The sequence below is a fragment of the Mya arenaria genome, chromosome 15 (assembly GCF_026914265.1).
Source record: "Mya arenaria isolate MELC-2E11 chromosome 15, ASM2691426v1".
NCBI lineage: Eukaryota > Metazoa > Mollusca > Bivalvia > Myida > Myidae > Mya > Mya arenaria.
Window position 1 is genome coordinate 54834199 of NC_069136.1, and position 27252 is coordinate 54861450.

Genomic DNA, 27252 nt, shown 5'->3' on the forward strand with positions numbered 1-27252 from the left:
TTCATGAACCTGTTGTTTGGCTTGTATAAGTAGTGGCTTGTATAAATGGCAAAATATCTTGTGCTTACTGTTTAACAAAGACCAATGGAGGCCTAAAAAACTAGGCAGAAGAAAACTGACAGAAGGAACCTTTAATGTATTTATCATGTATTGAGACTGTAAAGAAACACTGACTGTCATATTTTTTTCGTTTCACTGTTAAGGACTCATGACAGTTTGATAAAACACATTTTTCTGCATTCACCATTTAGTTAGTTTACGATGAAAGAGAAAAGAATTCACTGCTTATATTTAAATAGGTTTGTAATTGGTTATTTAGTTATAAATTTACACTCTCTCTCGTCCTTAAAGTAAGGAATGTTTTGTTTTTCCAGCTATGCATATGCAGCGCTTGAACGTTCGACCCCAAGGGAGTCCGGGACTACCAATGGGAGTGGGTCAGGTGCGCTCTGGGGGTCCACCCAACCTTGGCCAGCCACCAAACATCCAACAGACCGCCCTCCAGAAACTGCAAGAAGAAAAAGAGTTGCTACGGAAACGACAGGAGGAACTGAACAGACAGGTACTGGAGACAAATGTGAGGATCATTTTTTCATCATTCTCTCTATGGCTTAGTGTTATGCTCATTTTTTTGCGTATCATCGTAGAGCATTTGACCTGTAGCAAATGTGGGTTTGGTATGTCACAAGATTTTTTATTATTTCATTTCATTTTATCATTTTTTTTAAGGCATATTAATAAAGATGTTTCTATTTTGCAAATCCATTTTATCACCTGAAACAAACTGTTAGTCACATATTATGCTAGGTATTAATTTTGCAACCAGCTTGATTTGCGAAAAAATGATAGTAAGATCATATTAAAATGAATTTTAAGTAGTTTTTTTCATTAACATGTGTGCATTTTAAATAAAAAAAACTTTGTCGCTCACTAGATATACCAGGGGCTTCAAAGGCATATATTTGCGTGTAATACATAGTCTCGGTTGCTTGAAAGTAATTTGGAGTATAAACAAAACATACCAAATTCCACCTACTATTGGTCAAAGAACTGGTTTTCTGCATACTAGTTTTATAATTAAAAATGCATTTTATGCATGCATTATCAAAGGTTATCTCTACATTTCATGTCAGTTATTAATTCATGTAGTATATACTCACATATATATATACTAACCATCTTACATTTAACATTTAATTGACATGACGCAAAACCAACCTGATATAAATATTGATTACTGTTAATCCAATGGAGAGATTTACGAGTCATATGACTACTTGACAAACAAATAAACCTGCGGCCATATTCAATATAAATCTTACCCTAAGACACGCCTCAGTGATTCAATTCAGTGTATTGGTCAATTATTTTTACTGTCCAATCAAAACACTCCGTTTCTGCTTTTAAATTTAAGTGAAATCAAAGTCGGATATTGAATTCGACCCCTACTCATAGATTCTGTATATACTTTTGCTTATTTACAATGTAGGTAATAAGCAAGGGAGGTAGTAGTCCGATTTAGCGTCATTTCAATTATAAGATTGAATAATTATTAGAGATGTCAAAGTTTACCATTGTGTAGAAGGACCTTCATTTAAATTTTCAGTGCAATTTAGAATTTCGTATGAAACCTGTTTTTCGAATTGCTTGTATTAAACAGAGGAATCATGTTAAAGCTTTAACCTTTGACCATAGCTCTACAAATGTTGTAGATATTCATGAAAATAGTATGCACTTTGCAACTTAAAATATACAAATGCGTAGCTAAGCCTGAATTGTTCAACTTTTGAATTTGTCCATCTGCTCTTAACTAAAAAAAACAAAATGCACATTAGTATACATGCCATATTTCTGAAAGGAGATTTTGCTAAAAAAAACAGTGGAATATTCCCTCAACTATGGGGATTTTCAGTTACATTTCAACAAAAACATTTTTTGGGGCCCTTGGGGTGGTAGATGTATCGAAAGTTCAGAGGGATTTTTGGTCTAGCTGGGACATATGGCATGATTGATTGTATTGGATACAAAAGTAAAGAAACAAACAGTTACCTACTATGAAAATGTATCTGTTTTTACTTTGACATCCCTGATAATTATTACATCTGTTAAATGTGTGATTCTCATTTGCATGTCATTTGTCTGAAACTAATGCCATTTTGATTAAAAACTCTTTCCATCTTAAAACTACTGTTCATTATGCAGGCTTTCTAGCGGGCTGAACATTGCTATACTTATTTGTTAGGCTCACACTTTTCTTAGAAAAGCCCTACTATGGCTACTTTTTTGTGAAAATAGCTCTAGGAATAACAGTGTGTTCTAAAATGCCCACAGAATGGATTAAAGGAAAAGCTTAATTTAAAAAACTGAGGGGGGTGGGGGAGAGGTAGGGAGTATGCCCCCAAACCCTCTTAAGATGTGGGCCAGTTCAACAAAACTTTGTTAAGAATCCTGCACAACATGTATATTTAAAAAGGTGAAAAGGTTAAATAATCAATTTGCTTCATTAAGGTAAGTCAAGAGCCATACCACTCCTACTTTTTAACCTTTTAACCTTAAATCCCTTCTTTTCCCTACTTGCTAAAACCGCCAGAGCTACAGATAAGGGTCACCATAACACTTTCATTGGTCCATAAAAGTGATTTGGTTAGGGTTACATCTTTTTCAAAAACAGGTAGGGTAGGTAGGCTTTTTTTATTTTTTTATTAGGCTTTATGTAAGAATGTTATGTTCATCATTGGAAAATGGTGTTCAAGTAATTTTCTGTATAAAGCTTTAAAGATTTTAAACTACATTTATTAAAACAGTCCAAACAGTAGGGTCGGCATCTATTTTGTAGATAGGGTCAGCGCCTATTTTGTAGATAGGGTTGGCGCCTGTTTTTGTAGATAGGGTCAGCGCCTATTTTGTAGATAGGGTGGCGCCTATTTTGTAGATAGGGTGGCGCCTATTTTGTAGATAGGGTCAGCGCCTATTTTGTAGATAGGGTGGCGCCTATTTTGTAGATAGGGTCAGCGCCTATTTTGTAGGTAGGGTGGCGCCTATTTTGTAGGTAGGGTTGGCACCTATTTTGTAGGTAGGGTTGGCGCCTATTTTGTAGATAGGGTCAGCGCCTATTTTGTAGGTAGGGTTGGCGCCTATTTTGTAGATAGGGTCAGCGCCTATTTTGTAGGTAGGGTTGGCACCTATTTTGTAGGAAGGGTCGGCGCCTATTTTGTAGGAAGGGTCAGCGCCTATTTTGTAGGTAGGGTTGGCACCTATTTTGTAGATAGGGTCAGCGCCTATTTTGTAGATAGGGTGGCGCCTATTTTGTAGATAGGGTCAGCGCCTATTTTGTAGGTAGGGTTGGCGCCTATTTTGTAGATAGGGTCAGCGCCTATTTTGTAGGTAGGGTTGGCACCTATTTTGTAGGAAGGGTCGGCGCCTATTTTGTAGGAAGGGTCAGCGCCTATTTTGTAGGTAGGGTTGGCACCTATTTTGTAGATAGGGTCAGCGCCTATTTTGTAGGTAGGGTTGGCACCTATTTTGTAGATAGGGTGGCGCCTATTTTGTAGGTAGGGTTGGCACCTATTTTGTAGATAGGGTCAGCGCCTATTTTGTAGGTAGGGTTGGCACCTATTTTGTAGGTAGGGTGGCGCCTGTTTTGTAGGTAGGGTCAGCGCCTATTTTGTAGGTAGGGTGGCGCCTATTTTGTAGGTAGGGTGGCGCCTATTTTGTAGGTAGGGTTGGCGCCTATTTTGTAGATAGGGTCAGCGCCTATTTTGTAGGTAGGGTTGGCACCTATTTTGTAGATAGGGTGGCGCCTATTTTGTAGGTAGGGTTGGCGCCTATTTTGTAGATAGGGTGGCGCCTATTTTGTAGATAGGGTCAGCGCCTATTTTGTAGATAGGGTGGCGCCTATTTTGTAGATAGGGTGGCGCCTATTTTGTAGATAGGGTCAGCGCCTATTTTGTAGATAGGGTGGCGCCTATTTTGTAGGTAGGGTTGGCACCTATTTTGTAGATAGGGTGGCACCTATTTTGTAGGTAGGGTCAGCGCCTATTTTGTAGGTAGGGTTGGCACCTATTTTGTAGGTAGGGTTGGCACCTATTTTGTAGGTAGGGTCGGCGCCTATTTTGTAGGAAGGGTCAGCGCCTATTTTGTAGGTAGGGTTGGCACCTATTTTGTAGATAGGGTGGCGCCTATTTTGTAGGTAGGGTCAGCGCCTATTTTGTAGATAGGGTGGCGCCTATTTTGTAGATAGGGTCAGCGCCTATTTTGTAGGTAGGGTGGCGCCTATTTTGTAGGTAGGGTTGGCACCTATTTTGTAGATAGGGTCAGCGCCTATTTTGTAGGTAGGGTCGGTGCCTATTTTGTAGATAGGGTCAGCGCCTGTTTTGTAGATAGGGTCAGCGCCTATTTTGTAGATAGGGTCAGCGCCTATTTTGTAGGTAGGGTTGGCACCTATTTTGTAGATAGGGTCAGCGCCTATTTTGTAGATAGGGTCAGCGCCTATTTTGTAGGTAGGGTCAGCGCCTATTTTGTAGATAGGGTCAGCGCCTATTTTGTAGGTAGGGTGGCGCCTATTTTGTAGATAGGGTGGCGCCTATTTTGTAGGTAGGGTCAGCGCCTATTTTGTAGGTAGGGTTGGCACCTATTTTGTAGATAGGGTGGCGCCTATTTTGTAGGTAGGGTGGCGCCTATTTTGTAGGTAGGGTGGCGCCTATTTTGTAGGTAGGGTCAGCGCCTATTTTGTAGGTAGGGTTGGCACCTATTTTGTAGATAGGGTGGCGCCTATTTTGTAGGTAGGGTTGGCACCTATTTTGTAGGTAGGGTTGGCACCTATTTTGTAGATAGGGTGGCGCCTATTTTGTAGGTAGGGTCAGCGCCTATTTTGTAGGTAGGGTGGCGCCTATTTTGTAGGTAGGGTCAGCGCCTATTTTGTAGGTAGGGTGGCGCCTATTTTGTAGGAAGGGTCAGCGCCTATTTTGTAGGTAGGGTCAGCGCCTATTTTGTAGGTAGGGTGGCGCCTATTTTGTAGGTAGGGTGGCGCCTATTTTGTAGGTAGGGTGGCGCCTATTTTGTAGATAGGGTCGGCGCCTATTTTGTAGGTAGGGTCAGCGCCTATTTTGTAGATAGGGTGGCGCCTATTTTGTAGATAGGGTCGGCACCTATTTTGTAGATAGGGTCAGCGCCTATTTTGTAGATAGGGTCAGCGCCTATTTTGTAGGTAGGGTGGCGCCTATTTTGTAGGTAGGGTGGCGCCTATTTTGTAGATAGGGTCGGCGCCTATTTTGTAGATAGGGTCAGCGCCTATTTTGTAGATAGGGTCAGCGCCTATTTTGTAGGAAGGGTCGGCGCCTATTTTGTAGATAGGGTCAGCGCCTATTTTGTAGATAGGGTGGCACCTATTTTGTAGATAGGGTCAGCGCCTATTTTGTAGATAGGGTGGCACCTATTTTGTAGGTAGGGTGGCGCCTATTTTGTAGGTAGGGTTGGCACCTATTTTGTAGATAGGGTCAGCGCCTATTTTGTAGGTAGGGTGGCGCCTATTTTGTAGGTAGGGTCAGCGCCTATTTTGTAGGTAGGGTGGCGCCTATTTTGTAGGTAGGGTGGCGCCTATTTTGTAGGTAGGGTCAGCGCCTATTTTGTAGATAGGGTCAGCGCCTGTTTTGTAGATAGGGTCGGTGTCTATTTTGTAGGAAGGGTCGGCGCCTATTTTGTAGGTAGGGTTGGCACCTATTTTGTAGATAGGGTTGGCACCTATTTTGTAGATAGGGTCAGCGCCTATTTTGTAGGTAGGGTGGCGCCTATTTTGTAGATAGGGTCGGTGTCTATTTTGTAGATAGGGTCAGCGCCTATTTTGTAGGAAGGGTCAGCGCCTATTTTGTAGGTAGGGTGGCGCCTATTTTGTAGGTAGGGTGGCGCCTATTTTGTAGGTAGGGTCAGCGCCTATTTTGTAGATAGGGTCAGCGCCTGTTTTGTAGATAGGGTCAGCGCCTATTTTGTAGGTAGGGTCAGCGCCTATTTTGTAGATAGGGTGGCGCCTATTTTGTAGGTAGGGTTGGCACCTATTTTGTAGATAGGGTGGCGCCTATTTTGTAGGTAGGGTTGGCACCTATTTTGTAGGTAGGGTTGGCACCTATTTTGTAGGTAGGGTTGGCGCCTATTTTGTAGATAGGGTCGGCGCCTATTTTGTAGGTAGGGTCAGCGCCTATTTTGTAGGTAGGGTTGGCGCCTATTTTGTAGGTAGGGTGGCGCCTATTTTGTAGGTAGGGTCAGCGCCTATTTTGTAGGTAGGGTGGCGCCTATTTTGTAGGTAGGGTGGCGCCTATTTTGTAGGTAGGGTCAGCGCCTATTTTGTAGATAGGGTGGCGCCTATTTTGTAGGAAGGGTCGGCGCCTATTTTGTAGATAGGGTGGCGCCTATTTTGTAGGTAGGGTTGGCGCCTATTTTGTAGGTAGGGTGGCGCCTATTTTGTAGGTAGGGTGGCGCCTATTTTGTAGGTAGGGTCAGCGCCTATTTTGTAGGTAGGGTTGGCGCCTATTTTGTAGGTAGGGTGGCGCCTATTTTGTAGATAGGGTCAGCGCCTATTTTGTAGGTAGGGTGGCGCCTGTTTTGTAGGTAGGGTCAGCGCCTATTTTGTAGGTAGGGTGGCGCCTATTTTGTAGGTAGGGTCAGCGCCTATTTTGTAGGTAGGGTGGCGCCTATTTTGTAGGTAGGGTCAGCGCCTATTTTGTAGATAGGGTCAGCGCCTATTTTGTAGGTAGGGTCAGCGCCTATTTTGTAGATAGGGTCAGCGCCTATTTTGTAGGTAGGGTGGCGCCTATTTTGTAGATAGGGTGGCGCCTATTTTGTAGATAGGGTGGCGCCTATTTTGTAGATAGGGTCAGCGCCTATTTTGTAGATAGGGTCAGCGCCTATTTTGTAGATAGGGTCAGCGCCTATTTTGTAGGTAGGGTCAGCGCCTATTTTGTAGATAGGGTCAGCGCCTATTTTGTAGATAGGGTGGCGCCTATTTTGTAGATAGGGTGGCGCCTATTTTGTAGATAGGGTCAGCGCCTATTTTGTAGGTAGGGTGGCGCCTATTTTGTAGATAGGGTGGCGCCTATTTTGTAGATAGGGTGGCGCCTATTTTGTAGATAGGGTCAGCGCCTATTTTGTAGATAGGGTCAGCGCCTATTTTGTAGATAGGGTCAGCGCCTATTTTGTAGGTAGGGTCAGCGCCTATTTTGTAGATAGGGTCAGCGCCTATTTTGTAGATAGGGTGGCGCCTATTTTGTAGATAGGGTGGCGCCTATTTTGTAGATAGGGTCAGCGCCTATTTTGTAGGTAGGGTGGCGCCTATTTTGTAGATAGGGTGGCGCCTATTTTGTAGGTAGGGTCAGCGCCTATTTTGTAGATAGGGTCAGCGCCTATTTTGTAGATAGGGTCAGCGCCTATTTTGTAGGTAGGGGTCAGCGCCTATTTTGTAGATAGGGTCAGCGCCTAATTTGTAGATAGGGTGGCGCCTATTTTGTAGATAGGGTGGCGCCTATTTTGTAGATAGGGTCAGCGCCTATTTTGTAGGTAGGGTGGCGCCTATTTTGTAGATAGGGTCAGCGCCTATTTTGTAGATAGGGTCAGCGCCTATTTTGTAGGTAGGGTGGCGCCTATTTTGTAGGTAGGGTCAGCGCCTATTTTGTAGATAGGGTCAGCGCCTATTGTGTAGGTAGGGTGGCGCCTGTTTTGTAGGTAGGGTCAGCGCCTATTTTGTAGGTAGGGTGGCACCTATTTTGTAGATAGGGTCAGCGCCTATTTTGTAGGTAGGGTGGCGCCTGTTTTGTAGGTAGGGTCAGCGCCTATTTTGTAGGTAGGGTGGCGCCTATTTTGTAGGTATGGTGGCGCCTATTTTGTAGGTAGGGTTGGCACCTATTTTGTAGGTAGGGTTGGCGCCTATTTTGTAGGTAGGGTCAGCGCCTATTTTGTAGGTAGGGTGGCGCCTATTTTGTAGGTAGGGTCAGCGCCTATTTTGTAGATAGGGTGGCGCCTGTTTTGTAGATAGGGTGGCGCCTATTTTGTAGATAGGGTGGCGCCTATTTTGTAGGTAGGGTGGCGCCTATTTTGTAGATAGGGTGGCGCCTATTTTGTAGGTAGGGTCAGCGCCTATTTTGTAGGTAGGGTGGCGCCTATTTTGTAGGTAGGGTCAGCGCCTATTTTGTAGATAGGGTGGCGCCTATTTTGTAGGTAGGGTGGCGCCTATTTTGTAGATAGGGTGGCGCCTATTTTGTAGGTAGGGTGGCGCCTATTTTGTAGATAGGGTGGCGCCTATTTTGTAGGTAGGGTTGGCGCCTATTTTGTAGGTAGGGTCAGCGCCTATTTTGTAGGTAGGGTGGCGCCTATTTTGTAGATAGGGTGGCGCCTATTTTGTAGGTAGGGTCAGCGCCTATTTTGTAGGTAGGGTGGCGCCTATTTTGTAGGTAGGGTCAGCGCCTATTTTGTAGATAGGGTGGCGCCTATTTTGTAGGTAGGGTGGCGCCTATTTTGTAGATAGGGTGGCGCCTATTTTGTAGGTAGGGTGGCGCCTATTTTGTAGATAGGGTGGCGCCTATTTTGTAGGTAGGGTTGGCGCCTATTTTGTAGGTAGGGTCAGCGCCTATTTTGTAGGTAGGGTGGCGCCTATTTTGTAGGTAGGGTCAGCGCCTATTTTGTAGATAGGGTCAGCGCCTATTTTGTAGGTAGGGTGGCGCCTATTTTGTAGGTAGGGTCAGCGCCTATTTTGTAGATAGGGTGGCGCCTATTTTGTAGGTAGGGTGGCGCCTATTTTGTAGATAGGGTGGCGCCTATTTTGTAGATAGGGTGGCGCCTATTTTGTAGATAGGGTCAGCGCCTATTTTGTAGATAGGGTGGCGCCTATTTTGTAGGTAGGGTGGCGCCTATTTTGTAGGTAGGGTGGCGCCTATTTTGTAGGTAGGGTCAGCGCCTATTTTGTAGGTAGGGTTGGCGCCTATTTTGTAGATAGGGTCAGCGCCTATTTTGTAGGTAGGGTGGCGCCTATTTTGTAGATAGGGTCAGCGCCTATTTTGTAGGTAGGGTCAGCGCCTATTTTGTAGGTAGGGTCAGCGCCTATTTTGTAGGTAGGGTGGCGCCTATTTTGTAGGTAGGGTCAGCGCCTATTTTGTAGATAGGGTGGCGCCTATTTTGTAGGTAGGGTCAGCGCCTATTTTGTAGGTAGGGTGGCGCCTATTTTGTAGGTAGGGTCAGCGCCTATTTTGTAGATAGGGTCAGCGCCTATTTTGTAGGTAGGGTTGGCACCTATTTTGTAGGTAGGGTTGGCACCTATTTTGTAGATAGGGTCAGCGCCTATTTTGTAGATAGGGTCGGTGTCTATTTTGTAGGAAGGGTCGGCGCCTATTTTGTAGGTAGGGTTGGCGCCTATTTTGTAGGTAGGGTTGGCGCCTATTTTGTAGATAGGGTGGCGCCTATTTTGTAGATAGGGTCAGCGCCTATTTTGTAGATAGGGTGGCGCCTATTTTGTAGGTAGGGTGGCGCCTATTTTGTAGGTAGGGTGGCGCCTATTTTGTAGGTAGGGTCAGCGCCTATTTTGTAGGTAGGGTTGGCGCCTATTTTGTAGATAGGGTCAGCGCCTGTTTTGTAGGTAGGGTCAGCGCCTATTTTGTAGGTAGGGTGGCGCCTATTTTGTAGATAGGGTCAGCGCCTATTTTGTAGGTAGGGTCAGCGCCTATTTTGTAGGTAGGGTGGCGCCTATTTTGTAGGTAGGGTCAGCGCCTATTTTGTAGATAGGGTGGCGCCTATTTTGTAGGTAGGGTGGCGCCTATTTTGTAGATAGGGTGGCGCCTATTTTGTAGATAGGGTCAGCGCCTATTTTGTAGGTAGGGTCAGCGCCTATTTTGTAGGTAGGGTCAGCGCCTATTTTGTAGGTAGGGTCAGCGCCTATTTTGTAGATAGGGTCAGCGCCTATTTTGTAGGTAGGGTGGCGCCTATTTTGTAGATAGGGTGGCGCCTATTTTGTAGATAGGGTCGGCGCCTATTTTGTAGGTAGGGTGGCGCCTATTTTGTAGATAGGGTCAGCGCCTATTTTGTAGGTAGGGTGGCGCCTATTTTGTAGGTAGGGTCAGCGCCTATTTTGTAGGTAGGGTGGCGCCTATTTTGTAGGTAGGGTCAGCGCCTATTTTGTAGATAGGGTCAGCGCCTATTTTGTAGGTAGGGTGGCGCCTATTTTGTAGGTAGGGTCAGCGCCTATTTTGTAGATAGGGTGGCGCCTATTTTGTAGGTAGGGTTGGCACCTATTTTGTAGATAGGGTCAGCGCCTATTTTGTAGGTAGGGTTGGCACCTATTTTGTAGATAGGGTCAGCGCCTATTTTGTAGATAGGGTCGGTGTCTATTTTGTAGGAAGGGTCGGCGCCTATTTTGTAGGTAGGGTTGGCGCCTATTTTGTAGGTAGGGTTGGCACCTATTTTGTAGATAGGGTCAGCGCCTGTTTTGTAGATAGGGTCAGCGCCTGTTTTGTAGATAGGGTCGGTGTCTATTTTGTAGGAAGGGTCGGCGCCTATTTTGTAGGTAGGGTTGGCACCTATTTTGTAGGTAGGGTTGGCACCTATTTTGTAGATAGGGTCAGCGCCTGTTTTGTAGATAGGGTCGGTGTCTATTTTGTAGGAAGGGTCGGCGCCTATTTTGTAGGTAGGGTTGGCGCCTATTTTGTAGATAGGGTCGGTGTCTATTTTGTAGGTAGGGTCGGTGTCTATTTTGTAGGTAGGGTTGGCACCTATTTTGTAGATAGGGTCAGCGCCTATTTTGTAGGTAGGGTTGGCGCCTATTTTGTAGATAGGGTCAGCGCCTATTTTGTAGATAGGGTCGGTGTCTATTTTGTAGGAAGGGTCGGCGCCTATTTTGTAGGTAGGGTTGGCACCTATTTTGTAGGTAGGGTTGGCACCTATTTTGTAGATAGGGTCAGCGCCTGTTTTGTAGATAGGGTCGGTGTCTATTTTGTAGGAAGGGTCGGCGCCTATTTTGTAGGTAGGGTTGGCGCCTATTTTGTAGATAGGGTCAGCGCCTATTTTGTAGATAGGGTCGGTGTCTATTTTGTAGATAGGGTCGGTGTCTATTTTGTAGGAAGGGTCGGCGCCTATTTTGTAGATAGGGTCAGCGCCTATTTTGTAGGTAGGGTTGGCACCTATTTTGTAGATAGGGTGGCGCCTATTTTGTAGGTAGGGTTGGCGCCTATTTTGTAGATAGGGTGGCGCCTATTTTGTAGATAGGGTCAGCGCCTATTTTGTAGGTAGGGTTGGCGCCTATTTTGTAGATAGGGTCAGCGCCTATTTTGTAGATAGGGTCAGCGCCTATTTTGTAGGTAGGGTTGGCGCCTTTTTTTGTAGGTAGGGTGGCGCCTTTTTTGTAGGTAGGGTGGCGCCTTTTTTGTAGGTAGGGTGGCGCCTTTTTTTGTAGGTAGGGTGGCGCCTTTTTTGTAGGTAGGGTCGGGTAACTCAAACCAAATGTATTTTTCAAAGGCCTTGAATGCACACAAGGTGTTCACTACAGTTGATAAAATTGCAGAAGTGCAGTAAGTGCAAACAATACCCTAAAGTTATTAAATTATCTGTAGCTCTGAACGCTCCTTCTTTCATCCCTTATTATCAGTTTTGAGTCATTTGAAAGCTGGTTTATGCTACCATACAGTTAGTGAAAGAGTATTGTAAGTGATTAACTTCTCGATGTCATGTTAATAACAAATTAATTAGGCACACACCTTTTAGCAAAATACCTTCACTTGTGCACCTCAAAATACGTATTCACATCTTGCTTGTATACTAGACAATGTTCTGTTTATTTGTGGTTTAGATAATGTGATAACACCATTTATCGAGAATGATTAAAATATTTTAAATATGAGAAAAATGTCGTGTGCATTGTTGCAGATTTAAGTTAAAATAAATGTTCATTGTTATGAGTTTGGAAAAAAAAAAAAAATGATTGTCATATTTCTTTTTATAATAAATTCCATACTATAAAATGCAGTATAATGCATTATTGACATTTTAAGATATAAATAATTATGAATTTCAAACATTGTGAATTTATTTCATATGTATAATTTTATATTATATCGGTCTGAGATGCATTCAGGACTGCATTATTTATTCCAACATTGCTTTTACGTGGGCGGCAAATATATCAATTTCCAGAATATAATGTAAACGGCTTCAAATGTCATTTTATAAATGGCAATACAATTTCCCTAGGTGTTTTTGTTTAAATGTATGAACTGCTTAAAAAAATATGGCCTGGAAACTTACTTTACATGCACATTTATAGAATTTGTTGATAAAATAATGGCACATACGAAGGTAAAGCCTTTGTATTCAGTCTTCCAGTCCATGTGCGCTTGGCATTTTTGTGCACTGAATGCTTGACTTGGCATTTGCTGGATATTTATATTGGCAGTTGCATATCATTCTAGATAACTATGGGCATAAGTTTTCGAAGTGCACGTGGCTTGCATCGTTTCAGCTCCTAGTGCAGGTTATTCTTGTGGTGGATATTGATTTCAGATGATTTTCACAAGATATGGCCTTGATTTATGGGGAGTTTTCCCTGTTTATGTTTCAGTTCCATGAACAAAAACTAATGTATCATTTGCCATGAAAATGTTTTAGCTAATGTCTGTTTTTCCAAAGAAGAAAAGTTGAGGTCTTGTCTTTGCCTTGGTGTTGAAACCAGAATTTTGTAAAATCCTTTGCCTTGATTTTTTCTATTAAATTTTAAACTTTGAACAAAGTCGTGAGTTATGTTCTCTTTGATGTTATGCATATGTGTATAATATGTGCCCATAACGCTGTGTTAAGTTATTGAAGAGTTATCCCCCTTAGCTCACTGAGAAAAACAGACAAGTGTCAGCAGTAGCTTGCAAGTACCTGGTTTAGCAATTGTATTAATAATTGTTCATGATTTCATAAATGATAAATCTCTTTGAATGTTGCAGCATTCTCTTGTCTGTTCGGTTTCTAAAAGATTCATTGTATCTGAAATACGTCATTATGACAGTTCCTCTTTATTCTCAGAAAACACAGGCATGTGGTCTGCCTTCACTTTCCGAGATAACCGTGGATGGTTAAAAAAAGCACTGTAGTCATTTTATATGCTCTTTGAATTGACACTTAAAGTTTGCTTCAAATTTGAAATCAAGAAGCTCTCAAAAGGGCTTCGAAAAAGCCAGTTTTGCTCGAGCAACCCCCAAACCACAATCACATCCCTGAAATTCTCATTCTTTTATTCATTATAGGCATTATGACATACATGGCTATTTCACAGTAAAAACAGTGACTTTAAAGTAATGTTTGAATCTATTCATCTGATCAATTAAAATAATAATGCAACATATTTTTCGTCAATTTGTTTCAGCTTTCACTGCCATTGATGTATTCTGATTATACCCATATCATTGCAGGAAATGGCGCTGCGTAACTCTAATGTGATGAATCCATCAGTTGATCCATCAAGCGAGCTTACGCAGATTGGCGATCCATTCCTGGGGCAAAATACAGGGGATCCGCACGTACGACAGGGCAGCACAGACTCCGGACTAGGTATTATCCGTGCGGGTGAAAGTTTTTTTCCATGTGTTCGCTACTAAATTAATATCTGGTTTGGGGTATATTTGTTAAATGTTACAGTTATATTACACAATGGTTCAGATTGTCACTGGCAATATTAAAGTTAGTGAATATAAAAGCTAGCTGATTATTTTGTTTCTCAAATTTTGATACAATATTTTTTATACTTGAAAATAAGAGCTGGTGCCCATTACAATTATTGTCTTAGTCAATTTTAAATTACCATAGTGTCATATTTTTATTATTTTGTTACATATTTGTGTGATATAATATCTAATCGGTACAGTCGAACCCGGTTGACTTGAACTGACAGGGACTGGCAAAAAAACTTCAAGCCTCGGGAAATTTGAGCCAAACAGGAATGCTTACATTCCAGTGCAAAGAAATTGGCCCTTGACATTCAGTTTGAGCAATTGAGAAAATCGAGCCAAGCAAGTTCGAGCCAACTGGGTTTGACTGAAATTAAATTTATTTCTAAAAAAAGTTCTTGACACGAGCCCAAGATTTTTCATCATTTGATGGCCCAGAGCAGAATGGTCAATCTAAATTTAAAACAACTAGGATGTTGATGCATCTGCCAGTGATAATCGGCTATTAAAAATATTTACCTAAATGTACACATTACTTACCATGTTATTAAAACAGATTTATCCTGCTTGATATATTTATTGCAGCTGTTGCAAATGATATATAAACTTGTGTTGAATATTCCCCCAATCGGAGCTAAAATTTAAATTACAAGATGAGCATGTATTGCAATCAGAACAGTCTTGAGTTCACTTAATCTGACTTCAGTTTTGAGACAATAAAAACTTTTTGGTTGGCAGTAAAAAAAATACGGGCTTGATATCATTGAATTGAATGTTCCATTAAACCACCATTTTTTTCATGGCCTCAATAGAAGATAAATTCTGGCATTGCAGCCAAATCTAAGACAAAAAGCGACTAGCCAAAGAAGCCAAAGTTTTAGAGGACTAATTGCAAGACTGTTTTGATAGCTTTCGAACATGCATGCTAGTTTCTAACGGTTTACCATTTCTGTGCCGAGGCGCTGTGTGGGCGTAATTGTCACCCCTGTGACAGTTCTAGTTTGTATATAACACAATCTTGATTGTATTATGGGGCCTGTTAATAAAAATGAGTGGGTGGGAGTTTGTTTGTTGAACATATTTAATTCAAAACCTTGTAAACTTTAGTCATGAAAAGACGGCATATTTTGATGTAAACATTTGTTGGCCACACTTTTCCTAGCACACATGCTGACATATTTATACAACCCTTTACCCTATTGTTCTATGATAGGTTACACAAAACTAATATAAGTAACAACAAGCTCTTGGTTTATAATGAGTGTGCAGTGAGGTAATTAGAAATGTGCAGGGGCATCATTAAGGACCATTACAGCTCTCATGATACTGTAAGATCTCATGCTATCATGAAACTAGAGTTTAAAATGCATAATGGCTAAACCTATCTTATTGTCTGCGATAAGCTATTCTAAACACAGAAAAAAATAAAGTAACAGTTGAAGCTCTTGTTCTGTCCAGTAACATTGCACACTACTCAAGTCGGGGAGGCGTGTAACTTTTGTCTCTGTCTGCTGTAGGGGGCATGGGCAGTGGTAGCAGCTTCATGTCGCGGACTCCGGAAGAATTCCTGAGTAACGTTAGCGAAATGGAGGCTCAAGATGGAAGTATGTATCCATGCTTTCATGTTGTTATCCATGCTTTCATGTTGTTATCCATGCTTTCATGTTGTTATCCTTTCATGTTGTTATCCATGCTTTCATGTTGTTATCCATCCTTTCATGTTGTTATCCATGCTTTCATGTTGTTATCCTTTCATGTTGTTATCCATGCTTTCATGTTGTTATCCATGCTTTCATGTTGTTATCCATGCTTTCATGTTGTACATGTCATGTCTTTGCTTTTGTCTTCCCATTACACTCACTATCATGCCATGGTGCTTTCATTGTGTGCAATTTACCTCAGAAGAGTGCTTTTCACTCTCAGTTTCAGTTGTTGCAGATCATTCCAATTGGCACTGGCAATGTACAGCTTTCATGTTGTACTTGTCCAATTACTTCTTTACATTGCTTGCCATATATCTTTCATTTTGCATTCTCACTGAGAGCTTTCATGTTGTAGTATCACTGACATTGTAGAGCTTTCGTGTTGTAGTTAAGATGACTGTGTAGAGCTTTCATGTAGTTTTGATAATGATGTAGAGCTTTCATGTTGTAGTTTTGATGACAGGGTAGAGCTTTCATGTTGTAGTTTCTCTGACAGGGTAGAGCTTTCATGTTGTAGTTTTGATGACAGGGTAGAGCTTTCATGTTGTAGTTTCTCTGACAGGGTAGAGCTTTCATGTTGTAGTTTTGATGACAATGTAGAGCTTTTATGTTGTTGTTTTAATGACAGTGTAAAGCTTTCATGTTGTAGCTTCAATGACAGTTTACTGCCCCATATTGTTTGACTGGCAATGTTAGAAGTTGCATGTTGTAGATTCACTATCTTACTTGATTATTTATTGATCATAGTTGCACCAGCGGTAGTCTCAGGTTTCCTGTCCTGCTGTTCATTAGTGTTATATTACTGTGATACAAATTGACAATGTTTTTACAACTTCGTATCAGAGCATCATTATTGCACTGCTTTTACTGTAGTTTTGTCTTCTTTGTGTGTCCATGCCCTTTTTCTTCCTCCAGTGATGTCACATTCAATAAAGTGGCTCATTTGTTCAGTTTTGTTTCATTTAAACACAATGTAGGTAATAGTGATGTAATGACACCTGAATTCAGGCAGAACTGTTGAGTGCTACTCATTTAAAAATCATATACCTGTGCAGGCTGTCATGATCAGCCATATGTTCACTATTTGAAGCCTGTAATGGATTACTTTGGTTTGAATAACAATATCTAATCACCATATAAATTCATTTCTTTGGTTATATAGTGCTGTCAAAGACTGGCTAATGAATATAACACACTTACAATTTATAATTGTACTACAAGCTTTTTTCACTTCAGCTATGTAGAGTTATTGAGATAGTAGCTGTAACCAATACATGTAGATTCACCTAGCCACTGAAATAACATATACATACATTTATTTTCAGTAACTGCTACAAAAAATGTTATAATGAAAGTATATTGCGCTATAATGGGTTGAGTATTGCAATGTTATTCTTGATAAAAAAAGTATATTTGTTGGAACGAAATACGCTTTCAGTTACACCAAAATATTAAATCCGTTTTATTTGGTCAAACAAAAAAAAACTTTTCTTTTTTTAAACTAAATACGTTGACAGTTACTTTATTAAAAACAAAATATTTCTTTCTGTTAAAACAAAATATTTAGATAGCAGAACGATATTTTGTTATACAAAACAAAAATTTATATTTCCATTTCTCGTAAAAATAAATGTGTGTTTGTCACTTTAGCCGGCTATAGAGTTTTATAACATATATTGACTCACGCTGTGAACTACTGTCTTACCATCACCCTTGTACAAAATAGTGCATGCAGTTCACAATGGCTATCATATTTAACATTGCATTCATTCATTCTGACCACAGGCCTCAGTTTCTCGAAATATCTTTGCTCAACAGGTTAAAGAATCATTAGCTCTACTGGCCAAAGGCCAGAAAAGCTTATGCGATGGTAGTGTGTATGTAGTATGTGCGTTCGTGCGTCTGTAAACAATTGCTTGTAAACACGATACAGTCTTCAGTTTTGATTGTATCTCGATGAAACTTGTACAGTATCTAGATATCCATTAGAGCTCGGTTCCTTTCGAAAACCAGCCAGATCCGCCTATGCATGCCTAGAGTATGGCCCTTGATAGTATAAAAAAATGCTATTGTGTAAACACTAGCTTGTGAACACAATACAGTCTTCGGTTTTGATTGTATCTCTATGAAACAGAGCTCGGTTCCTTTAAAAAAACTAGCCAGATCCGCCCATGCATGCCTAGATTATGGGCCTTGAAAGTATAAAAAGATCAGTTTGTCTGTAAACAATTGCTTGTGAACATGATACAGTCTTCAGACCCCCCCCCCCCCCCCCCCCCCCCCCCTTAAACCTTTAATTGGGAAATGTTGAGACTTATTTAAGAAATATTTTCAAAATCTTTTTGTTTCAAACCACAAGGCCCATACCTTTGATATTTGTTGTGGAGCATCATATGATGCATTTGAAAACATTTGAAATAATGCCCTTTGGGCAAAAGCTGGCCTCACCCCTTTTGACTTACTTTTTATGCCCCCGAAGGTGGGCATCTTAAAATCGCACCGTCCGTCCGGCTCTGTCACTTTCCCTTGTATGGACAGATTTTAAAATAACTTGCCACATGTGTTCCACATACCAAGACGACGTGTGGCGTGCAAGACTCGTGTCCCTACCTCAAAGGTCAAGGTCACACTTAGTGTTTATTCACAAGTGAGTGCGTCATATAAGGACATAGAGTATAGGTTGTCGTGTCCAAGCTGTAACTTTCTCTTGTATGGACAGATTTTAAAATAACTTGCCACATGTGTACCACATACCAAGACGACATGTCACGTGCAAGAACCGTCTCCCTACCTCAAAGGTCAAGGTCACACTTAGTGTTTATTCACAATGAAGTGCTGCATATAAGGACATAGAGTATAGGTTGTCGTGTCCGGGCTGTAACTTTCCCTTGTTTGGACAGATTTTAAAATAACTTGCCACATGTGTTCAACATACCAAGACGACGTGTCGCGTGCAAGACCCGTGTCCCTACCTCAAAGGTCAAGGTCACACTTAGTGTTTATTCACAATGGAGTGCTGCATATAAGGACATAGAGTATAGATTGTTGTATCCGGGCTGTAACTTTCTCTTGTATGGACAGATTTTATAATAACTTGCCACATGTGTTCCACATACCAAGACAACGTGTCGCCTGCAAGACCCGTGTCCCTACCTCAAAGGTCAAGGTCACACTTAGTGTTTATTCACAATGGAGTGCTGCATATAAGGACATAGAGTATAGATTGTTGTATCCGGGCTGTAACTTTCTCTTGTATGGACAGATTTTAAAATAACTTGCCACATGTGTACCACATACCAAGACGACTTGTCGCGTGCAAGACCCGTGTCCCTGCCTCAAAGGTCAAGGTCACACATAGTGTTTATTCACAATGGAGTGCTGCATATAAGGACATAGAGTATAGGTTTTCGTGTCAGGGCTGTTACTTTCCCTTGTATGGACAGATTTTAAAATCACTTAATACATGTGTTCCACATATGAAGACGACGTGTCGTGTGCAAGACCCATGTCCCTACCTCCAAGGTGAAAGATACACTAAGTGTTTATTATACGCCCGAAGGGTCGTATTATGTTATGGCCTCCATCGTCTGTCTGTCCGTCTGTCCGTTCGTTAGCAATTCCGTGTCCGGTTCATAACTTGGTAACTAATAAAGCGATTTTCAAATAACTTTATACAAATCATCACTTCATTAAAAGGATGTGTCTCACGCAATTTCCAGGTCCATACCTCAAACACTAGAATCACCATGGGGGGGGACGTTAGCAATTCCATGTCCAGGCCATAACTGGGTTACTACCAAAGCAATTTTCTAATAACTTTATACAAATCATCTATGCCAGTAGAGCATAGGCCCTTTTGGGCCTCTTGTTTTTCATGATTTGATTCTAAAACCAAAACGTAGTTTGTCATTATGATCTTTCAAATATTTCTATTTAAAAGTCTTAAAACTCTTTAAAAAAAAAAGCAAAAATCTTCAATGTATACCAAAACAGAATTTGTGAGCTTTAAAGTCTGATTTGGTATAAGGATCTTCAGATTGTTCAAGAAATTGGAGCCAGCTGTTCATCATTTCTTTATATACAATTTACATAATAATCCTTGATACCATGTTTCTTCAGTGTGTTTTTTTTTGTATGCAAAAATAATGTTATTAGTTTAACTGTTTTTTCTACCCAAGTATTTCTGTCCTTGATTAATTCATATTAATATTTATGTATCACTATGGAAATTTATTTTGTGTTAGAAATTCACGATCATAATCGTAATATAAAAAACAGCAACATATAGCTCGTAAGATGTTTGGAATTGTCTACTTGCTTAGTAGAACTAGAACGGTTTTTACAATTTCTTAGTGACAGATTTCTATCTCTATTTATCACAAATGTTCTGTCTTCAATAGTGATTAACAATATCCTTGTCTTTGGCAGGCCACCGTCAAGGGGACTTTAACAATATGGACATGGGAAGTATCGACAATGAACACAGCAACATGGACAGTGACGATCTTGTACCCAGCTTACAGGTCAGACTTAGAGAAGTTTTGTTTAAGGGAACCAATTTCAATATCTCAGACCTCAATTTGTTTACCTGAAATCTTTGGCAATCTGACATCGCATGGTAATGCATTATCATATTTTGTTTTATGCAATTGATATTGGATAGTCAGCACTAGATATCTTTCCTCGTAGTTTTCATTGCTGTGGTCACCTGACTGGTTACTGGTCACATGACGTTAGTAGTCATAACATAGTGATGGTGATGTTTTTTGGCGGCGGTATGGCTCAAACTTGAATTGTTAAAGACACATGAGCTGCAATTTTGATGTCATCAAATATATAAAAATGATCTGAAAATAAATAAGAATTATATGGTATCATATCATTTATCATTGTGATAAATTGCAACATAAAAATATTCCCCCCCCCCCCCCCCCCCCCCAAAAAAAAAAAACAAGAAATTAATGTTGCGCTGGCAGCGGTGATCGAACCAAGCTCCGTTCTGTTCTACATGTGGGATTTTTACCACTGTCAAAAGATACTTACATTGCTTAGTACAAAACCTGCTGTCAGTGTTTCTTTAATGGCCGGCCATATGAGAATGAAAGTAAACTGAACTGTTAAATACAATTTTGTGAAGTTGGCAAGTTCTAGTTGTAAATTACTTATTTTTGGACTGTAGTGAAGAAATTTTTATATTTAAAAAGCATTAATTTCCTCTTTTTAGAGTAGAACTTCTAAAATTGATGGCTTCCAGTTTCAAATTCTTAATGGAAGCCCTGGTTGTACCCCTTAACCAAATAAGAAAAATGGCCACATATTATAAGGTTTCACCTTCTATTGCTTGTTTATAAAAAATTAATTTTTATTTCAGCCGGACGACATTAGCAATGAGTTGCTGAACGATGTGGAGACCGTTCTCAACAACAAGATGGACGACAGCCTTCTCACCTGGTTGTGAGGTCAAGGTTGTTGCCATAGCAACAGGACCTTTGGATGACCTCGGACATTACAGTGCATCACCTAGCAACCAGTGTGTACATAATGTTATATAGCAACATGTTATAAAACATGGAAGGTTTTTGTGAATTTTAAATTGTACAGAGAGGAAATCAGGATTGTTTTTTGAGATTATAAAGATAGTTTGTACAGATAGGTTAAAAACAATAACATTCTTGAAAAGTTTTACAAGTTAGTATGACCTCGATTTTGTACATCAAAAATTTCATCACAATTCTGGCATTGAAAGAATAGTAGAAGTTTTAAAGGGCATGAAGGCTGAATTTATCATTAATGAGTATTAATACTTCACAGTAGCCAAAGTTTTGCCAACATGTATAGAAAATGTCATGTATGAACAAAATGTTGCTGAAACCTTGCTGTGAAATGGTTTGTCGTCCATAAAACTGTAACAGACCACTGTGTATGTGAAACAGTGGTGGAAATGAAGAAGGCTGATCAACTCGGAATACAAGCAACTTCGGAAAAGAATCTACTGAGTTGGATTGGCGTTAATGTGTGGTCTTTTGAAATTCCATAAGGGAGTTCTTATACTCTTTGGTTTATTTTTATTTTTTTGGACAGATAAACCTTATCCAAAAGATAATTAAAAAATTTCTTGGAAACTGACTAATAATTTCGCATCCTTGCAAAGAAACTCAGGCTTTCTTGCATTAAGTAAGAAACATTTGGTAATAATAACCTAAGTATTGTTGTACCAAAGTATTTAAAGGTGAAAATTACTAAGGATTAGCTAGATATTTAGAGTTCTTGGATTAGGTAAGAACTTCTTCGCCCTTATGGAATTATATTCACATTTAACCACACAGACTGTCCATGTTACGCTCCTCGTAAAAGAAAATTATGTAACTCGAAGTATGTAATTTAGATTATCATATAAACTGTGTATGTTCAGGGAAGCTCATATTATAATGATATATAAATATAATAAAACTGTGTGCATCAGAGTATATTTTGTAATTGAAAAGAAGAAAATTACAAAAAAATACAAATACCATTATATATAGAGATGTGATTACTATTCTACCATAAGCTCATTATGTATGTAAATTTTATTCATTCATATTCATTTTATTATGTGACATTTTATTCATGAGTGCATATTATTATGTATGTAAATTTTGTACAAATATTTTATATCAAACGTTAAATATATTTCTTGTTGAAGTCATATATCATAATGAATTTGTTGAGGTGGTGTGTAACCTTCTGATAAAAGAAGTTATTGCAAATTAATATCAAACTAAATAGGTTACTGTGTTAGTTCATTCAAATTGACAAATGAAATATTTTCATATTGATTAATGGAATTTTATTCAAATTATGGGCTATAACAAGAAATATATCTGTCATTGCCTTTAGTGATGATATATTCGTCTGAACATGAGCCATGTGCAATGTCATTTTTCATACTGATGTAATATTTATGTGATAAATTTTCTACGCTTTCGATGGCTGTTCTTATGTCTTATTTCACTAACTCTTTGTTCAATAAAGAATCAGACTTGAACTGTTTCGCTAAAAAAAGTGAATTAAAATTTTCTTGAGTTAGTAAAGCAAAGATTTTGAAAATTTAATACCATGTTTTACATGTTAGCTGCTAAGGTATTAAACATTTAAGTGGACTAAAATACTATAGCTTTATAAACAAAATGCTTTTTTCGTAACATTTATAGTATCGGAGCTATGTGTAGTTATTGCTTTTTCACTAAACTTATTTTATCTGCTTTTCAAAATATGCATTTAAGCCACTTTTTATAACCAGGTTGTCCTTGTATACTGATAAATTGTGAATGAAACCAGGTTATAGCATATGTTTTTCTTAAAGAGGTTGATAAGATTTTAACTCGTAAAAATTAGACTTTATTTGTTTATTACTATGCATTCAATGTTAACCCAGTAATGGTTGCCATATTTTAATATTGTGTTGTGTCTTTTACAAGTAAATTTTGATAAATAACCAGACTAATGAAATATGTGCCTTTTGCAAGACAACGGTCATCAAGGTAATTTTTTTTTGTACTAGTCCGAATACGAAAGCTGTTTGCCTTGAAGTTAAAAACGTCCAGATTTACACCAATTATTTCATCATGTCTTTTCACAAACTACAGTATGCTTTTTTTCTGTATGCTTAATTATTAAGAATCACTATATATTAAAATGTGACTATGCATTTTGCTGAATGTTGTAAAACCCCTTTTTGATGTTGTCGACGATGAAGAGAAAAGTCTATTTTTGTACTACATTTGCTATTTTTTTCAAGAAATTAATTGACTCAATTGTCACCCACCATATCATTCCAAAGGGACTTTCTACTCTTGAATGTTGAAATAACTTTCAATTGCGAAATTCAAGCATCATTGAATGATGTATTAAGACCAGTGAAAGATTCTACAATTTACATAGCTGTATTTGAGATATCTTCGCATAAAGATGCAACTTCAAAACAAACGAAAACAGTTGTTGCGAATCTTGTTACGTTGTGAGAAATTTCTCAAATTAAATGTATTTAAATTCAGTGGATGCCTATTTTTGATGTAAAATTTCAAGTATTAGCCAGGCCTTATTCAAATAGGCAACTTTAGAGACCAAAAAATGTCATGATTGATAGAATTTAAAAGAAAAGCAAAAAATTTAGACCAATAGTCTACACATGAATTCATGAATTATTTAAACATTCAAGAGATGAAAGTCCCATATCCGTGTCAGCGGAACCTTTGATCAGGAGAAAGAGAATTTTATTTTTATTACAAGTCATTTTTCTATTCTTAAATGTTTTTGTACGTTGTTAAATTCATTTTGTATTGATTTCCCTGATTGACACCTTTGAGAGGTGGTGTGTTTGTATTTTATGCATAATTATATTTTTCGAATTTGCAGAAATTTTAGTTTCTGATGGAAAAGAGGAGTTACTGAAATGTTGACCTTATTTTGAAGAGTATTTTCCCTTGGTACTCTTCAATTGAAGAGCACATATTGTATATGGAGCTCTTCTTAAAGGAAATTACATAAGGTCTACATCCCATGTCCATAATGTAAAAGTTCTTTTACATTTAATCAAGGGAAACACAAATGAATTCTTGCTGGAAACTGTGTGTTTCCCAACTTTTTTATTGAGCTGACTTAAATTTTTACTGTGACTTTTCCGCTTTTGACTAGCTTTCAAATGTAGTGTTTCTTTCTTTCGTTTTTGCAGAAAGCTACATTTTGGCAGGTGACACTGTTTCCATGCATAGTATTGTTCCAGTGTCATCTGGCTTCAGGGTAGTCCGGTTTCCTTGACTTTAGAGAAGTTTTCTAATAGGCTTAATGGTTATATGTAAGATATGACATTGATCTAGACGAGGACTGTTTGATAATGAGTGATGAATGCAGTACAGCATTTTATTGTTAAACATTTTCAGGTGTTTCTTACATTTTAACACTCACTGCATATAGAGAACAAGTACTGTAGGGTTATAGCCAGGTTTTCAAAAGGGCAGGGGGCTGCAGAAAAGGGACAGGGTCTAAGGCACATTTTATTAATCTTATGAAATTGACAAAAGCAATAAAAATGCTTTTAATTGAAGTAATTTTTAGTTTCAACTGCATAATGTATTAAGTTTGTTTGTATTTATAATATTGTCATAAGCTTTTAAACAAAATTTGAATATCTAAAGCATTCAACTCGAAGAAGGCTGGTGGATATGCTGGTCTCCATAAAGGCAGAGGGGTGCTTTACCAAAAAACAGCATGATGCAGAACCCTTCAATATCTCCCGCTAAAACCATGAATCTGCAGTATGTTCCCTGATAGATCATTGGCATATTGTACATATTGCAAAATTGCATTAAACTTCTAAAGCTGTCATTCCTGTTAATGAAAAAGGATATTTTAACGCATATGTTAGCCCCCGATGTCTTGAATTGTACATTTTCTATGGTAGCATTATTTTTGTGTGGTTTACACCTGTAGTAGTTTACACATATTAAAGAAAAATGCCAATAAAAAGAAGAAAAGTTATAATTAAGAAAAATTGTATGCACATACTGGATAGTTTTACATACTTTACACTTACTTATCATATAACGGGAGTTGCATCATGGGAAATATTGAATTGTCCTTACGATTTGAGAATGAACAAGTAAAGCATGAGAGTTGTTTGTCAAGTTAAACAATGTTTGGCACTCAACAACTGCTTTATGTAAAGAGTAGCACTCCACAAGTGCTTTGTGTAAAGAGTAGCACTCAACAACTGCATTGAGTTTTGGAGGTGGAATGCTTCTCATGATGTGACAGTATGTTTGTCTATATTTACCCAGTACCAGCTGCTTAGTATTTACATTTTTTTAAGTTTAGATCACTGTTTAAAAGGAGTTATAGCTAGTGTCAATGGTTTGCTTGGTGTAAGACATGTTTAGTCTCAGAATTGCCAGTCTTTGTGCTTTAGATGTTAAATATTAGTTTAGTTAGATGGTCAGGTTAGCGCAGTGTTTAGTGCACTCGCTACTCACCAAAGCAACCCATGTTCGATTCCCAGCCTTGGCACATGTGAGTTTGGTTGGTGGTTACCATGGCCGACAATTGTATTTTTCCTCACAACACAAGACCACTGTGCCAAGGAGAGTTACTTAGAATAAGTGAATATGACTTTTTTCTTAATTGCTGTTAAATAAATCAAGTTTTAAATGAATGCTCTTTGCTGGGTTTCAATAGTAATAAAGCTGTTAAATGAATGCTTAGATCCTATTATGTTATCAACAGTAAATTAAAATATTTATTTTAAAATGTCATAAGTAACTGGTACTGGGGATTTACTAGCCAAGGATAATGTAGAATCTTTATTCTGTATAAAATATGTTAATGGTTAAAGAATTAAATAGTAAATTTGGTATATTATATAAGAGTTATAGAAAAATATAGAAGAAGATGGATTATTGTCATGTAAGATATGTTTGAGTTATGTTTATATGGAATTCTTTAAGATTAACCTTATTCTGGCAATTATTGTGTATGTTGCATACTAATTTGAAGATGATATATTAGGATGTTTCTGCCAAGGAAACAACCTATTATGACCAGATTTGAATGAACAAAAACCATTATACCATTTAAGAGATTACGAAGTGTTGCTGTAATTATAATAAATATATATAATAGATATATAATTATAATAATATCAAAATGTAATGTTAAAATTGAAGGAAGACTGTTTTACAAATGTAATTCAAAGATATTAGGTCTCAAGTATGCTGGCCTGGTGTTAAACGATTGGACACCAACAAAACAAGAATTGTTAACACCATGGCTGAAATATTTATTGTGTTACCACAATTGTCTTGGGTAATGTTTTTGAATTCCATATAACGTAAAGTTCAGAAAAAATGTTAGTATTTCAAAGTTTAAATAGATTTTACATATCTATGTATATATTACAGGTTTTTAAATTAGAAAGATAAGTCAGTTTAAGACAGGTAAACGTGTGTTGGAATTTTTTTATTAAGGCTCCTTTAGCATTCAGTTTTTCAGTTGATACCAGTTATTGTGATTTTGTTACATCAGAAAAAAATGAATTATAACTGTACAGTTATTACCATTTTGTTATTAAACGATTTATTTCATCTATTCTTTCTAGATTTCATATACTTTTCTGTGTAGTGTCTCTTTATTCATTATTAAGTGCTAGAAAACATATGTTGTGTGATTTTATATTATGTTTGTGATATAAATACTATAATACCCCTAAAAGTATATATATGTTTTATATTTTAGTTTATCTTATCACCAAACCCTTGACTCTTGAAGCTATATGCTTTCATGTTGCCATTCTTATAGACAATTGTCATTTTCTCTTTCATTGTTAGAACCCTATACTATTATGCCATTTAGTTTGCTATATATTACGCCTGTCTTTTACCCTTAAGACGAAAATCAAATCACATCTTGTAGAAATCATTTATTTTCCACACTTATTTGGTAGATCTAGCAGACAATTGCAAGACTGATGTCTGAAAGGATAAGTTAGAAAGAACATGAGGAGAATGGGCTATGTTACCTTGATATATTGCAATCTATTAAACAGGTCGGACTTCAACTGGCAGCCAGTATTTATGCTAGATACCTACTAGATTTAAAGGAAAATAAATTATTTCTTACGTTCTTAACGCCATTGTTATATATAGCACAGAAACTGAAAATACACAAAATGGCAGTTTCATTCTTGGTTCGATTATGGAATTATGAGAATTTAGATCTCAAAACTTTTCACATTATGTCAGCCCAAAGTGGGATGAAAATGTAAATACGAATAAAAAATAAAAAAAAAAATGAAAAAATTATTGAGTTTTGTCATATTTTGTATGTAACATGCAATTATA

General features: G+C 38.5%; 1 protein-coding gene across 3 annotated transcripts in view; it reads left to right on the top strand.

Moving 5' to 3' along the window:
- LOC128219588 (transcriptional coactivator YAP1-like) overlaps positions 1-27209 on the top strand; it is a 38082-nt gene extending 10873 nt beyond the window's left edge. Inside the window, exons 4-8 of one of the 3 annotated variants that reach the window (XM_052927416.1) lie at positions 375-577; positions 13422-13560; positions 15194-15280; positions 19808-19902; positions 20751-27209. In XM_052927416.1, coding sequence (XP_052783376.1) covers positions 375-577; positions 13422-13560; positions 15194-15280; positions 19808-19902; positions 20751-20837 — 611 coding nt within the window. In that variant the 3' untranslated portion in view covers positions 20838-27209. The remainder of the gene's footprint in view (positions 1-374; positions 578-13421; positions 13561-15193; positions 15281-19807; positions 19903-20750) is intronic. The other 2 variants (XM_052927417.1, XM_052927418.1) reach the window with 2 other exon arrangements.
- The last annotated feature ends 43 nt before the right edge of the window (positions 27210-27252 follow it).